This window comes from Amblyomma maculatum, chromosome 1 (genome assembly GCF_055883805.1).
Source record: "Amblyomma maculatum isolate TAMU_Amacu chromosome 1, ASM5588380v1, whole genome shotgun sequence".
NCBI lineage: Eukaryota > Metazoa > Arthropoda > Arachnida > Ixodida > Ixodidae > Amblyomma > Amblyomma maculatum.
The window spans coordinates 408,451,543-408,467,785 of NC_139344.1; the positions used below are offsets into that span (position 1 = coordinate 408,451,543).

General features: G+C 47.5%; 1 protein-coding gene across 1 annotated transcript in view; it reads left to right on the forward strand.

Annotated features, from left to right (window-relative positions):
* Positions 1-16,243, forward strand: part of PolZ1 (DNA polymerase zeta catalytic subunit) — a 138,034-nt gene that overhangs the window by 79,965 nt on the left and 41,826 nt on the right. The window contains exons 16-18 of the mRNA XM_084596365.1: positions 12,556-12,627; positions 13,635-13,933; positions 15,752-15,935. Coding sequence (XP_084452491.1) covers positions 12,556-12,627; positions 13,635-13,933; positions 15,752-15,935 — 555 coding nt within the window. The remainder of the gene's footprint in view (positions 1-12,555; positions 12,628-13,634; positions 13,934-15,751; positions 15,936-16,243) is intronic.

The following is a 16,243-nucleotide window of genomic DNA, read 5'->3' on the forward strand; positions in this document are numbered from 1 at the left end:
CAAACAAGGCGTGGAATTGAACGCTTATGAAGGTGTATATAGAAATTTAAGACTGAACAACTTTGTGAAACTCTACACTAATATAAGAATAGCCTTTTTTTTTTCTTCTTTCACTATGCTAGAAGGTTCTTGTCGCAAGTAGCTTTATAAACCCCACCTATATAAGACATTTAATCTCGGTGTGCAATAGTGTGATGTTAACTTAACGGCACTCAAGGTTGTTTTAATTTAGGTAGTTTTTTTTTCTGCGTGCTCAAGAATATGGTAACCCTGCGAATCGTTATGACCTCACCTTTGAGAAAATGACTGTATAGTTCTGTTTTGTGCAGATATAAAATAAAAATGAGAGGATGCAAAGGAAGAGCATCGTTAAGAAGTAAGAAAAAAAAAAGTGAGTTCATGGCGGCATATGCAGCTCATAACATGCAGGCCTCTACTCGGTTTCTGACCACAGACAGACTCCATTATATGCTCAAAGGTGGGTCTCAATTTACTCAGGCTCTAGCTGCCTTTTGTACTTATCTGGATGTTTTTCACATGTAGTTTTGCTTTGAAAGATTGGTTCAAAACTATGTAGTTGTTTTAGGCTCGAGAAAATTGAGCGCCTCTTCCACTTCAGATTTTTCAATCTTCGTGAAAAGGGTGGATGGAGGTTGCAAAGCTAACCTCTTAAGAGCAGGAGAAAGAGCTCACAGTTCAAGTAATCAAATTTGATGTTCTTTTGTGGTTTTACTTTTTAGCAAACTAAACAATCATGACAAGAGTTTTAAAAGGGAAAAAATTTAATTTTTTGCTAGTAGTGTAATATCAACCTTGTTACTTTTCTTGGGGGAACAATTAAAGAATGATTATAGTCCTGTAAGTGATAGTCGGCGGTGATGGCAAGATTTACGTAATGTGGACTTGATGCATGCAACTGCCAACCCATCCTTTACCAACCTCGAGTGGTTGATAATATCGAAGTTGTTGGCGGCAGGCTTTCCAACTGTCCATCTGGCTCGTCTGTCAGAACGTGTTTTAACACGTTCGAGGAAGAGCAAAATGGGGCAGGTTGATGTTGGTGTGGCGCCGCTGCAAAAGAAAGTGGCTACCATACCTTAACTCCATGGCATTTCGCACCGACTCAAGAAACTTGTGGCAAGGTTCGACGTTGACGTTGTATTTACAGTGAGAAACAAGATAGGAGGCTTGTGCGCCAGAGTTAGAAAAGGGCTCGACAATGTAGCCCGTGATAGTTTTCGTTGCACAGTGTCACATAAGAAAAGGTTCACCACCTGCAGAAAGAATGTGGTTTATCGCATTCCGCTCAATTGTGGCCGCTGCTACTACGGGCAGACAGGCAGATGTCTAAATGTGCGCCTGACGGAGCACTCTAATTCTCTGGGAGGGAAGGCGAATTCTAATCTGGCGCTACATGTGCAATCCTGGGAGTGTAAGTCAGAGGATGACCTGTCTCTTTGTACGCCTGATTTCAGTAATACGGGCATAGTTCACAGCAATGGTAAACAATTCTGTCGAGAGTTGGTTGAGGCATATTACATTGCTAAGGCTGAGGACAAGTGTGTGGCTAAGGCATCGGTTAGCCTTCATTGTAAGCAATTCGCTCTATTAGAGAAGTCTTTAGTTAGGCCTTGACTTTGAATTTTCTTCTTCTCAATTTCCTGCCATTTCACCGGTTGGGTTGTGCGTGTGCTTTTCAGAATGAGTCTTCGTTGTTTTCTTTGGTTCAATAAACATTCAGTTGTTAGTCCAGCCTTGTCCTGTCCTCTTCTTCCCCGTGTCTCGCCCTTTGGCTGGTTAAAAATGAATCCTTACCAACTTGCCCAGTCGTCAACCTTGTAGTATTACCGCCAGTTGTAACACGCATATCTCGGTATTTAACATTTTAATTTGCTTGAAAACCGAACTCATGGTACTGATGGTGTCGGCACACAGTGGTTGTTCTTTGCAGTGGATATGATGTCAACTGGCAAGTGTTTGATGATTGAATACCTAGCAAATGCGCTGCAAATTGTGTCCATTAGGAAAAATGTGTTCTGTCATGTTGTATTTTATATTGTTACGGGGAGACAGACGCATATGGGGAAGGATCACACTCATGCAGGAGACAGACGCATTCACAGAAACTGACACAGTCACTCACCAAACACTGACTTCATCGTTCTCTTTTTTTTCTCATCCGTCTCCCACCCACGCATTTGCCCTGCGCGCTAGCATCGCACTTCCTTATCTTCCCCACCGTATAACATCTCTCCACAGGGGGAGGGGGGGGGGGGGGGGGGGGGAGGGGAGGAGGAGGGACAGGGAACTCACTGTTTGTGTCCAACCCCCCCCCCCCCCACACACACACACAGACTACACAGACTACACAGGGAATGGACGATAACAATAACACACAAGGCCACATCAACACATCAATCGGCAATCACCAAATAAAATCGCAGTCCAAGTCCAAGTCCGGGGAGGCCGCTCGATGCTCAACATGTACTGTCCCACAGCAATGGTCGCTCACTCCAATGCGCGGTGGCCGCATGAGGGTACTCAGGTTCAAGTTTCACGCAGTGCTCATACCATGGTGCGTAGAAGTTGATGAGTGGGCCGCACGCGTTGTTGCACACCAGGTCGAGGTTGGACTGATTGAGCTTGAAGATGTTCAGCTGGACGATGACACCCATGGCCTCAATGTCCACCTCTGTTATCGTGGGCGCCGTGTCCGGCTTGGCCTTCTTGGGCTTGTTCTCATCCTCCTTGCTCGATGAGGAGTCCTCATCCTCGTTCTCCAATTTCACAGACTGGTCATCCTGGTCACGCTCACTATTGCGGCCCTCTGCAGCCTTGGTCTCTCTCTTAATGCCTTCAGTTTTCGTGGGCTCATGTAGCTCAGGTGCCAGCTTAGACCTGTCCACATCCAGAGTCGGTTCTTTCATCCCGGTACATCGATTGAGCGCCAGGCCTATGTAAGCACACGAGACCTTCCCTGAGTGTAACCACGAGGACGGAAACCAAAACTGCTATCCCAGCCTTCAGCATGAGCACATCGATTTTTTTGGATGCTTCGCTCTCCAGACACACATCTGTCCAGCCAAGTGTTGATCTCAGTGAGCTGCTGCAGGCGCTCCACATCTGCAATGGAGGAACCATTCTCCTATGTGAGATGGTCGCTCATACCATGCTGTAGCTATTGCTTCTTGAGCCATTCCTGCAGCTCCCTCTCAAAGCACACCAGCCACTCCGAGTGGGCCGGACCACCATCCACCTTGATTACAGGTAACAAATGCTCCAGCAGCTCCCACTCCTTCCGCTCACACTTGGCCAACAACCTCTGTTCCAGGCTCTGGATTTCCTTCGTGTACCTGGGGCCGTATTACGGGCCGCTGTATAATTGAGAGCGCTCTTAAAACGCCCGCTCCTATTGGTCGCCGTCGCCATCTTGAAAAGTTGCGTCACGGGATGCTGCGATTGCATCGCGGAGGCGAAAACTAGATGACGTCGCGCACCTAATTATGCCCGTGGTTTTAGACTATTTTTGCAGAGTGCGATGAGACGGTCTAAAACGTTTTAGAGCACTTTTAGAGCGAAAATGGCGGCGGCGTCTGCGGTGGAGTGGTGGCTGCGGCGCTGAAGCAGCAACGCCGGCGCGAGCAACGACGAAGGGCGGTGTGTAAGAATGCGTTCTACCTGTTCGGCGAGTTGTTCCGACGCCTATTTCGACATAAAAATGCGAAAGCGGAATGGTGGTGCGACGGATGCGCCGATGAACTGTGATGAAGCTCGCAGTCGACCGCTCTGGTGGTGCGGCTGTCATGCGTGCTTCGATCCTTTTTTTCTTTTTTCTTTTTTGCCTCCGGAGGATTTTGTCTCTGCAGGTTGTCGACCTCTCATAACTGATGATGAGCAAGTGCATGCGTCAAATGGCTGAACTCAACTGCTGCAAAGTTGGCGCTGAAGGGTGGTTGGGCTCTGCAGTGCGCCTAAAGCAAAAGGCGGAGGCAACATACAGTGCAAAACGAATGAAAACGAGCAAGGTTGGTAGTGTACGCTCAACCACGTTGCTTTTCCCCATGTTCGTTCTAACTGAAGCATTTGTGTGTGAGACGTTTGTGTGGACATAAAAGTTTATTTTGCCCGTGCTCCGCGGTTGACCTTTCTTTTGTTTCTGTTTCTTGAAGAAAAATAAACAAAGCCCCGAATACACTGCTTTCGATATGATTTCTCCATGTATTTAGGACCATCACACAGTACCTTGACTTCAGACGATGCGCAAAAGCCGGCACTAGCCGTGGAATCAGCTGTTTTACTGAAAAGCGCAATTTTCATGGTTTGTTTACCTCTTTCAGCGTGCCCTCGCGGCAAAAAAGATACCCATGAGAGCATTTAATTGCAAAACTGTAGCTGCTTCATGATTTCTTTGATGATGTTGAACTTGAAATGCGGCTTCATGAAAAAATAAAGTTGGCTCCTTGACGTTCAAATAAATCTTGCCGTGAAAATAAGCGGCCCGGGGCGGCACTCTAGATCATTGGTTGATTCCAATTTTCGTCATGCGTTGACGTCTTGCCAAGGCATCACGGCGTCGTCATTTTGACGTCATGCTCTAAAACTTTACAGCGAGTCCCGTAATTCGGCCCCTGGTCTTCAGCGTCTTCAGTTCCGTGCTCAACGCCTTGGCTTGGGCTTCGGCTTTTCGTTCGTGTGCCCACATGGCCTCCTCCTTAGCCTTGTTCGCCGATTCTATTTGCCGGTCGGCCTCCTGGATATCTGCTTCGAGCTTCTTGTGAAGCGTCAGGGCTGCCGACGGCTGCTTCCGTTCCTCATCTAGCTCCGCCACCTGATCCTGCACCTGCTTGGCGAGGGCCCGCCGCTTCTCCTTGGCCTGCTCATCGCGCGCCTGCAGGTCGTGCTCATGCTGGGCCTTGAGTGCATGCAGGGTGATGTCCAGCCACTTCTTGACATCCTCAGCCAGCTGCAGCGCATCCTCTTGCTCCTCCATGTGCGTCTTCTGCACAGCCAGCTGGTTCTCCAGCGAGCGCTTGGCCTTCTCTAACTCATGCACATTTCGGTTTGTTGTGCCTTGTGAGTTGACTAAGGCGTCTAACTCAAGCTGCAGCTGCTTGTGGGACCGCGCAAGCTCCTCGAGGGTGTCATTGCTCTCCTCGAGCTCCCGGACTAGGGTCATGATGCGGGTGTCCTTCTCGCGCCACTCCCGCTCGGCCATGTTTTGCTCGGCAGCTAGCCGCTCCAACACGGTCTTCTCCTCTGCCAGCAGCTTGTCAAACTTATGCTGCTTCTTCTCCAGCTCCGAAACCTTGACCCTCTGGTTCTCAAGCTCGATGGTGACTTCCTCGACCTCAGCCTGGAGCTTCTGCTTGGACTTGTCCAGCTTGTCGTTGAGGGCCCGTAGTTCCTTGATCTGCCGCTGCTGGACCTCCACGTCTTTCTGGAGTCGCTTGCATCCTCCGCCTGCGCAGCCATCTCGCCCTCCTTGTCCTCCTTCTTCTTGAACTTGGACACCTGCTGCATGAGGGTGGCGATTGCTTCTCCAGGTTGCGCTTGGCCTTCCCCTCCTCCTCTGCCTGCTCTTGGAGGGCCGTGCGCTTGCTCTCCAGCTGACGAAGACGCGAGCTCAGTGCCAGCTCCTGCTTGGTCTCTTCGTGCAGCAGTTCCTGGACCTTGGCATTCCGTGTCTCAAAGGCTTGTGCACTCTTGAGAGCCTGAGAGGCACGTGACTTGAGCTCCTCAAGCACCCCTTTGGCCTGGTCGAGATCACTCTGCAGCCTCTGGTAGCACTCGGCAGCATCGCTGTGCGTCTGCTCTATGTCGGGCAGCTTCCTCTGTAAGTGGGACTCTTGATCGGGGCACTGCTTGCATCACTTGCCGGTTGGCTCGATGGCGAGGCTGAAAACGGCGTGGATCGAATCAGGACGCCTGAGACGTACCTGACGCCAGACCTCAAGATCCCTGATGGCATCAAGAAAGGCCTCAGTGCCTATCAAGGCCATGGCATTCTGAGTCGCCCCAGGCATTGACTGCAACGCCAATTGCTGGATATATGCGGCAAGGTCTTGGGAAGCTTTCACCGGGACCCTGCCGGCGAGCACACAGGAGCTTGTATTGTTGCCTGTGTTGCGGAGATCTACCGACAGTCTCGTATGGCGCTCGGCGCTGGACGGGAGTGAGCGCCATTCCACCGCTGCCACCAAAATGTTACTGGGTAGGATCATACTCAGGAGACAGGCGCATACAGGGAAGGATCACACTCATGCAGGAGACAGACGCAGTCACAGAAACAGACACAGTCATTCGCCAAACACCCACTTCTTTCTCTTCTCCACGCACTCTCCTATCCAAACGCTTGCCCCGCACACTAGCTTGCCTGGTGTGCTGATGGAAATATTTGAAGTAATGAAGGTGAAGGTTTCCATGGTGGCTGACATTGAAAAAGGCAGCATACTATTTCTTGATGAAATGGAGATAAGGAAAAGAGTAGAGCTAGACATTAGTAGTGATGCTTTCCTAGGAACAGCAACACTGCCTCAATCAGATGACCCAACAAATCGTAATAGCCTACCATTCTGTAGGAGCTTAAGTTTCTGGTGACACATTGAGAGATTATGTGTTTCATCTTATAAGACTCTGCTATGAGATCTCCCTTCATCTACTGTGTGTTACATCTGACATGGGTGCTTCCACTCACATCATGTGGTGGTTTTTAAATCTTTCAAGCTCCCTCGACTCAGTTGTTCCTGTGTGCAGTGATTCCCACCCTTGTGATGCCAGAGAGCTGTACTTCATGCCCGACCCTGCTCGTGTACTTAAGAACCTTATAGGACATCTAGTAAGGAAGGACGTCATGCATCTGAGTGAAAAGATCGCATCAAAATTTAATTTGCTGAGCACCGAAATTTCTTTACAGCATGTGGAGGATCTAATTGAACTGCAGCATGACGAACAGCTCCAGCTAGCATTAATTCTTAAGTGAAAATCATATATTTAATGGGTGCACAGTAATGACAGCTCATCATCCGGTGGCCGCCTTAAGCATGATTGACAAAGGAAATGTATGAGTGAGCAGTTCCAGCTTTGACTGTTGCATCAGAAATTGTCTTAGAAGTTAGCATTGGCATGCAAAAAATTTGGACACCTTTTAAGGCAGGTCTAGTTATGTCAGCGAGCGTCATGCTAAAGCTACGCCGTTACCTTCTGCAAGAATGGGGGTATAAATTTGTCCTTACTGGCAGGCTTGTGCAGGACTTTTTGTTTTCAGTAATGAGAATGCGTGTGCCTGTGCCCAGTTCTTATGATCTAAAAAAAGCCCTAAAAAAAGGCCTACAGAAATCCAGCTTGCGAAGCAGTGCGAGTCTGACGACGATAAGGATGTTAATACTGACGTCGACGTCCATCCACTGTCTCTTATCGAAGGCAACATACTTGCTCACTTAACATGTTTTTTTGTCAGGCCTATTCTTCCTTCTGTGGAACATTGTTCTGGCTGCATGCAGACACTTATCGCGGAAGAGCCAGGAGAGCAACACAAGCTTGTTAAGCTGAAAATTATGTTTGTGACGGAAAAAAATTTAACTTACACAAGCCATGAAGTTCTCAACATTGTTCAACTATGCGGGAGCATGCTTAGTATTTTGCTCACACTGACATTAGCCATGTTAAGAAGCCAATGAAAGAGCTAAGACAAATGATTATGAGCAACGTTACACTGCCTAATGTTCCATGCACAGAGCACTCAGCAATTTTTCAAAAACTTGTGGACCATTTTGTGTCCATATGGCTTTGTATTTTCACGCAGTGGCTGAACAGTCTTGAGCTTCCTGACCGATCCTAGGGTAACAATACTGTAGCAGACGCAGGACTTCAGTGATAAAGCTCAACCCTGTTTTAGAATACAGAACAGGATGTGCATATTGTATTTATAAGTAATTTATTTATGTATTATAATTATATTGTAAATAATTGAAATGTATTTTGGCGTTCTTAAATTTATGGCCTGTGTCTCACTGACAAAAAATTTACTCATGCTGTTAATACTTTGATGCGCGCGACGCTCCGACAGAAAAGGTGCATAAAGCCGCGTTCAGACTACGTGCGCATCCGTCGTAAGTATCGTATTTATCGCAGTGCGCATAGTGGCTGGAACTCCCGTTTACGTAGCTTGCGACCGCGCATGTTCACACTGGGCCGTTCGGTAAGATGCGTTCTTTACGACCGGCCAATCAGCGCTCTCAACATGGCGCCGGTTAGCAAGTGGCTGATAGCGGAGGTCTGGGCTCAAGCTCAAAATGAGATGTGAAAGAAAAGACTGGACACACAAATAAAATACGAAAAAGAACAATGGGTATATTAACAATTAACAACTCGATTATAAATACACTTCGTTTCACACACGCACGTTCGCACACAGTTTTCAAACGTCCGCTCACCGTGCTGACGCACCGCTCACTCCTTCGCACATTTCTTCACGCGCCCATTCTCATTGTCGACGTATCGCGTACTCCTGCTCGGTGTCCCGTGATCGCACTCTCTCGCACCAAACCAGGCGTAGTCCGCCTGCATCCCTGCTTGCGATTTTACCAGTGCCCCGGAGCGATCTTGGAGACGGGCCGGGGCGGTGACTCAAAGGCCGTACTACTGACTCCAAACAATGAGCCGGGGCGCGCGGCAGACACGGAAACGTCCGCGGAACCTCGTCCCCCTTCAGAAAATGCTGTTTTCTTTTTCTCTTTTACGGTGAGCTTCTTTCAAACTTCGACGAGTCCGCACCAGCTCCGTTCTGCGGCCCGACCGCAACGGCCTTTCGCTGCAGGCCAACTGTTTCCTCGCTTGTCAACGGAGTCGATGGGCTGCGAGAATGCACGGGGATGAAGCGGGCATCCCCCGCCTCCATAACCTCACTTTTCTAAACTAGAGGAAACATTTGCTTGTTGAGAGCTTGTTCACGCATGAAAAAAACGGATTGATAAACCACTTACTACTTTGACTCAGCGCACTGGCAATTTGCAGCCAGGCATCGTTTTGCACTTCTCTCTGTGTGATTTCAGCTACTCGTAGTAGAGAGCCGGCCTCTGCCGAACTTTTTTTATGAGAGGCTGCTAATTCCAGAGCGAAGATTCCGCACTGCACATGATCAAGCTGCGGACAGACACAATCACCGACACAGACACGATCACCGACACAACACCAATAACAACGGCGAGCCGAGACACTGCAGCAGAGTAGGAGTGTTGGATGATGTCGCCTACTAGTGGTTTGCGCGCGAAATCTGGGAGGACCGGAAGCCCCGTGACCGGAAAGGGAAAACCGAAACGGCTGTGCGCATTGGTCGCGCGTAACAGACGTATCTGTACTAGTCGTAAAAGTCGCGGGTCCTCCGACATTTACGCCCACGCTGGCTGCGTACGTTGCGCATTTTACGCTCAATACGACAGCAGTCTGAACAGACACGTTACGTTTTTTGCGCTTACGCTTACGATCCTTACGAACGATACGTGCGTTGCGCACGTAGTCTGAACGCGGCTTTAGGCTAGAAGTAGATACAAAAAAAAGGAGAAAAAAATATCTGTTTCGTGTATGTTGGAGAGCACAAAGAAGCAAATTTTTGGCTGAAATTGTATTGCACCTTGCCACAGAATACCATCACACACATTTCATAAACAGAAAACTTATATAAAATATATTAGTCTATTCAGCGATTCCAATGTGCGTGCTTCACAGAATCTGCAGAATGTTCCTGTCGCTATCACAAACTATTCTTAAACCTTCTAGAGAGTGCTCCTATCACTATCTCAAAATGGTTTTAAGAAAACCACACTTGGGCATGTCTTTTTTTACATACTGCCACTACTTTTCACACTACAAAAAGACGTCATGCTAAGTCCCAAGGAATTGAAATTTTGACTACCACAGGTGAAAAAACTGAGACGGGGTATGCCATGCATATGAGAATGTAAAGGCGGTTCTCAAGGCACAGAGTTTCTGGGCAGATGACCAACAAAAACCTTACTTTGCATCAAAGACTTTCACGACCTATAGACCTTTGCATCAGGCGAGGAAGTTGTCAAAATTCCTCCTCTGTGGACAGTCTGAATACAGTTTCGCTGCAGCTTCCACAGTGCTTGTGCTGGGTGCGCACGACTTTCCACTGAACAATATGGTAGCGCCCTGGGAACCCAAAATGCAAAGGCCTATACACTTGGATCTGTGGCTGTGCAGCCAAAGTTAGGAAACAATTGAACGACTTCGTCAATTGCTCCTCGCTGTTGTAGGATGCCTGGGAATACAGAGAAAGGGGCGGTCAAGGCATTCTTCTGTTGTCTCTTGAGCTCGTTCTTCTCTTTCTAGCTACATTCTGTCGTTGTTGCCTCTCTTTAGCGCTCTCCATAATGACTAGATTGCACCGAGGCGAAGCACGCTTATATCCGCTAAGCGTCACCTCCTCTCCTCTGCCTGCGGAGCATGCATCTGGCGGGAGCAAGTGGCAGCGGCGCGGTGCCGACTGCGGCGCCATCTGGCGGAGCTTGGCTAAGTGGTTTCTAGGCGTGGCGGTTGCTAGGCGCGGCTGTTCAAGGTCATTGCATAGGCGATGAGATGAAACCTGCCGTAATGTTACTTTCACAACAAAACTGCTTGTTGATTGGAGTGGCCTGTAATGGATACAAAAAACTATCTGTTTATGTTTTATCTTAATGCATGTGCAAATAAATTCAAGCTCTAAAAGTATGGAAAATTTTGTAAGAAAATAAGTTTATCCGCAACCACGACCAAAATCCTGCCAATCAAGTACCCGGAGTGATCTTACTTACGCACAATCAAACAGTCCAGAATCATCAGTTCTGCCCTCACTGTGCGATAGCACATTGGTTTTTGTCTTAGAAGGGAGAATTGAACAATTACTGTATTGGGCAGGATTTGCTTGCAACGAAAGGCTCTAATCTGTGTACGAGGTAGGGCCTCCTTACTCAGCTGTAAGGAAAGAGAATTTGTTAAACATGAATTAACTTCTTTTTTCTCACTTTAGGCCTATAACTGATTTGAAAATCTATACAAAATCCAACTTTCACAGTGTGGCCTGTCTTCATGCACATCAAAGTGAGACTAGATTGTGGCAGTCTCTCCTTGAACTGGTTATGTGGTCAAACGACTAATTTCAGCATTGTTGTGAATCCTTTCCAACACGTCTACTCTAGCCTCAACTGTTTTTAGTCTTGCGGTGATACCGGACAAACATTCAATGAGGACCTTTTAGCGAGCTTTCACCTCGTCGAGTGTTGGCGCTACTTCTGCATGGCATCATTCTGCTGTACTGGACAAAAATGGTACGTATACTCCACGTGAACCGCAACGATTGCATTTTTTTAGTATAAAAAATGTGCCACACAAAATTGGTTGGATAAGATGGAAAGTATATCAAGGAGGGTACATTATGCATATCTCAGAAATAACTGCTTCTCTGTCAGAAAAATCTGGCGGGCAGATTTCCCGGAGTGTGTGGAGTATACCACTTTTGTCCATGGGGGTACTTGTGAGGGATTTTATTGCCGCTACTATTTTGGTGTTATGATTGTCAACCTCTCGCTTTTCTAAGGAGTGGGGTTAAGTTCATGATCGGATGATGACATGAAGAGAGACATCATAACACTGACTCATTCACCAGCCGACAATGACTGAACATGAGGGCAGCAGGCATCAGTTACTTGCGCATTTAGAAAAGGTTGACTGACCTACGTATCAAGGAAGAACGGTTTGAGCAGCGTCAGTATCCTTGCTTAGCTCCCATGGCCACTATGATATGTAAGGAAGGCCGCTTGCATAGTTTTGCATAGTACACCCGAAGGGGGCGGAGTCGAGCTGCCACTGGCAGGATAAGCGATATTGTAAAACATCTCATGTAGCTCGTGAACCTATGTGACCTGCGCATAACAGAAGGTACAGCAATGATGGGAGGGTCCTATTGCTAGGCAAAAGTGAATTGCTCAGTTCCATGATTATGGCTTTTAAGCCTCGCTCCTAGTTTGCAGCAGTGTGACTATCGGCTGCACATTCACCAGGCATGCAGCTACCCTGTGTGCTGCTTTTAAATGCTGCGTCATTGGCAAATTTAATGGCAGAATAGTGGCAGTGTTGCACAGGGAAAAATATTCAGTGACGGTTTGGCTCCATCAGCCAACACACTATCATGTAAAAGCGCATTCAAAGACTTATGATTTGCTAGGCTGTGAACTTCCGGCACAGTGAGGAGGGGGGGGACGTGCAAGACAATTTTTCTAGGCCCTATACCTCCAATGCAGTGGGGTGAAGGTAAGGAGGGGGACATGCGGACATACAAGCATGATACGATTTCGCTAGGTAGTGCTTTTATACTAAAACAAACAAACAAGTGAAGATGCAACACACTTGTTTCCTTCATTCAAGTCAAGTGCAGTCTGTACTATGCTCTTGTACTGCGGTATTTGCCTTTATGGCAGATGGCAGCAGTCTCGCCTGCAGTTTCTTGTCTTCTGTGCTGTATTTGTGGTGTTCTGAAATGAGGCTTATTGTGTCGTGCAGACCAGTACGTCCCAGCTGGATGGACCCACGGGCCGCTTTGCACTCAGCGGAGCACGGCTGCCCACAGATATGGTGAGGCACCATCCGGACCTGGCATGCATGGGAGGTCCTTTCTTTCCTAGATTGTCTTAAGCTGCTGCTGTTTGCAAGACCCACTTTGGCTGTGCAAAAGAGCCCCCAAGGGGTGATATGGCTAATGACTCTTATATCTGACACAGTAAACTGCTTTCTTTGTTGTTTTTTCGACACAGGGCGGTGCTAGTTTGTGTTGGAAATTTGACAGCACAAAATTACCAAGGGCTGGGAAACTGGCCTCAGTTAGCTGCCTGCCTGTCATGAACTCAGTCTTCCTGGCATTATCTTTATTTTCTGCAAGAAAAGTATTACTTAAGGTCCGCTTGGTACATTTGCTCATGAAAATGCTAAGGATGTACCCTTTGATATTGTTGTTGGGCTGCTGGATTGAAGGAACAGAATTACAAGTATCATGCTTTACTGTTTACTGAAGCAGGGACCATTTGAATGTTTGAGGCTGGTGGCCCGACAACCTTCACCCTGTACTCTGACCACTGACTGTGGCCATGAGTTAATCGTGCATTACATTTTATGCCTTAAATTAACATACATTGAAGACTTGGGGAAATGAACTGGAGCTATTTCAGGGACAGGAAACTTCCATAGAAGCCCATTATCCCCCGTTTAATGCACTAGCGCCAATTCATTTCGTAGTGGCTAGAGGTAACATCGCCTTCAAGCGGGATTCGAACCACCACCGTGAAAAAGGAGTACTTCTCGACGCCAGTGGTTTAGACAACTTGACCACCGCCTTATCTTATCGCATTGCATACTTGAACAGGGAGTCATTCCTTGATAAACATAGTTTCCTTCAGTTGCTAGATGCGCTGAAGTAATTGAAACCGACACTAGCCAGAGTTCCCCCCCTTCCGCTCCTTTCTCCGTCTGCATATCCGCTCAGTGGCGAGTGCTTGGTCCTTTTTTTTGAGAGAGCAGGCTGTGCTGTTGTAATGAAGGGAGTGGAACGTTTCAGGAGCCACATGCATTGTGCCGGTGTTGCGTAGGAGCGCGTGCTGACCGTGCTGAGCGTCGAGGTGCACGTGAGGACGCGGGGTGACCTGTGCCCCGACCCCGGGCAAGATGCCATCCACTGTGTGATCTGGTGCGCGCGGGGGCACGGTGAAGAGGCGCCCGTGGAAGCTGGAGCTATGCACTGGGCGTTGTGCGACCCCCGGCTCCCAGATGTGGAAGACTTGGTGTCCATGTCTCTGCGCCGCACGGGCGTGGCCGGTCCGACCCTGCGTACCCAGGTGGTGCGCTCGGAGAGGGACCTTCTCCTGGCTTTTGTCGACCTGGTGCACAGGTGGGCGGATGTTGACCAGCATTAGTGTCTCTGTAGTTGATGACTGCTATCTGCTTCCTAACGAATAATATACCGATGCAAGAATATGAAAGTATTATTCAAAGTAGTACTTCTCACTGATGTCGTTTTTGAGTTTGAAGACTGCAGCTGTTTTCACCAACATGCTTAGATGTCTTTACAATAGGACTTTTCCCTTCTTGAATATTCACTCCTGTTACTTTTCACTAAGAGGTCCACTGGTGTTTCCCGTTTATTTTCTCCCCTTTTATTGATGCTGCCTGATTGTTTGCTGATGTTTTGAATGAGATATTTGTGTGCTTCACTCCTTATCATTGTATGACCCCTTATAACTAACTAAACAACTCTGAGCCCCTCGAAATGCCCGACTGGTTCAGGTAGTGTGTGCAGGCTGATGGGATAGGAAGAGTAGTGGGGATGGGAGGAAGAGTGAGCAGGATATTTATCGGGCGAGAGTGGTGTCACAATCTAATGGGTTCCAGGAATGAGGGCCTGTCCAGCTATCTTCCATTTATCCCATCCAGTAAGTGTTTTACACGCACAACTTGGAAGGTCAAATTAACAAGAATTTGTTTTACTGAGGAAGGACAAGGGTAAAGTTGCATAAATAAACAATAGTGCACCATTATGTGTTCCATTCCATCACTTCTTGAATGAATGCTGCATTTTGCGAACTTGGAGGAGCGAGGGAGAGTGGCTTAGTGCAGTCTCGTGGCTATTGTGACTTCCTGTGGCTCGTGTATTTAATGCAAAAAAAAAAAAAATCTAGATAAAGGGCTGCTGCCGTCACACTTACATTGGTATGCAGCAGATGTGTGTTTCGTAATATACATCGTCATTAGCTTGACTGCACCAACTAATGAGTGAGAACCTCTCCCATATTTCTCAATTAACCCTGTCTAGTATCAGCTACATCCTCATACTAATCACCCCCCCCCCCCCCCTGCCTCATTTCTTTGCATAATATATACATATGCTCTTCTATATAAGAAACATTGGATGACAGAACAGCTATTAAATGAGATCTTACAATACCAACTATAATTCCACAGACAGGGCATAGAAAGGAAAACACAGTGTGAATTAACTCATCCAGCTAAGTTTTGTTTCTGTGATATATATTTCCCTTTGGCACTGTTTTGCTCATGGGAGGCTTGGCTTGGCATTTGTGAAAGGAAACAGAAATTGTAATTTTGGAGCCAGATTTGCTTGAGAAAGGGTGTTTACAGGCATGATTTGGTTCTCTCAGTGGTAGGGTCCTCTGAGCAGCATCGCCTGGTGACAAATAGCAGAAATATTATTAAGCAATGAAGAGCGCAATTAAAGCCCGCCTTTCCCGTCATTTCTGTGGCATAATGGATTAACACTGCGTTTGGAAACTGAATTTGAATACACTTCGTATCACATTCTTTTTCTGTACTCTTTTTTTTCTTGTACTGTTAACAACAATAAAATAAATTACTAGCATCTTCCATGGGATTCTCTTATATTTTATTTTAGGTTGCATTCTGTGATGTTTTTGATATGTAAGTAGGCGTAAAACCACCCGTGAACGAGCCGGGAGGCGACATCAAATGCTGGGGTGTGGGAGCCTTCACTCTATATTTAATTTCTCGCTTTCAGTGGCTGTGTGTTACCTTTAGGTTGCTTTCAAAGAGGCTTCTGAGTTGCAATCACCGTTTAACTTGCTGACATAAAAACATTGAGGAGAAAGAAGTTAGGTGACCCTACCGTTGAGAGATCGGAGTTACGCACCATGTGGAGGGGCTTTGCAGCAATGAGTGAGCATTGCATATGCAGGTGGGACCCTGACGTGCTGCTGGGCTATGATGCGGAGCGTGCCTCATGGGGCTACTTGTGTGAACGGGCCGAACGGCTGGAGCTGGACCTGTATGCGCGGCTGTCGCGTGCTCCCCCACCACCTGGCCGCAAGGAGTTTGTGGGGCGCATCTTGCTCAGTGTCTGGCGCATCCTGCGCAAGGAGGTAAGGGTGGCGAAGTCACGAGGGAAGAAAGGAAAACAAACTGTTATGACGCTTAGGATTCTTCGAGAAGTATTGTGATGCAATTTGAGTTCTCAGCTCTAGTTCCTTTGTATGTTTGTGTAAGTTTTATTGTTGCTTTGGACTCTGGGGCACAGCGATTCCACCTGCTCTTGGGGAGCGTTTACTCATTCCACTCCTCCGCTGGAGCTCATTGACGAGGACACCATGGCTCCCGAAGTTCCACGTAATCGGAAGAACATTGCCATCGAACGTTTTCGATTGAGACACCTCGGGGCCACAATACGGTG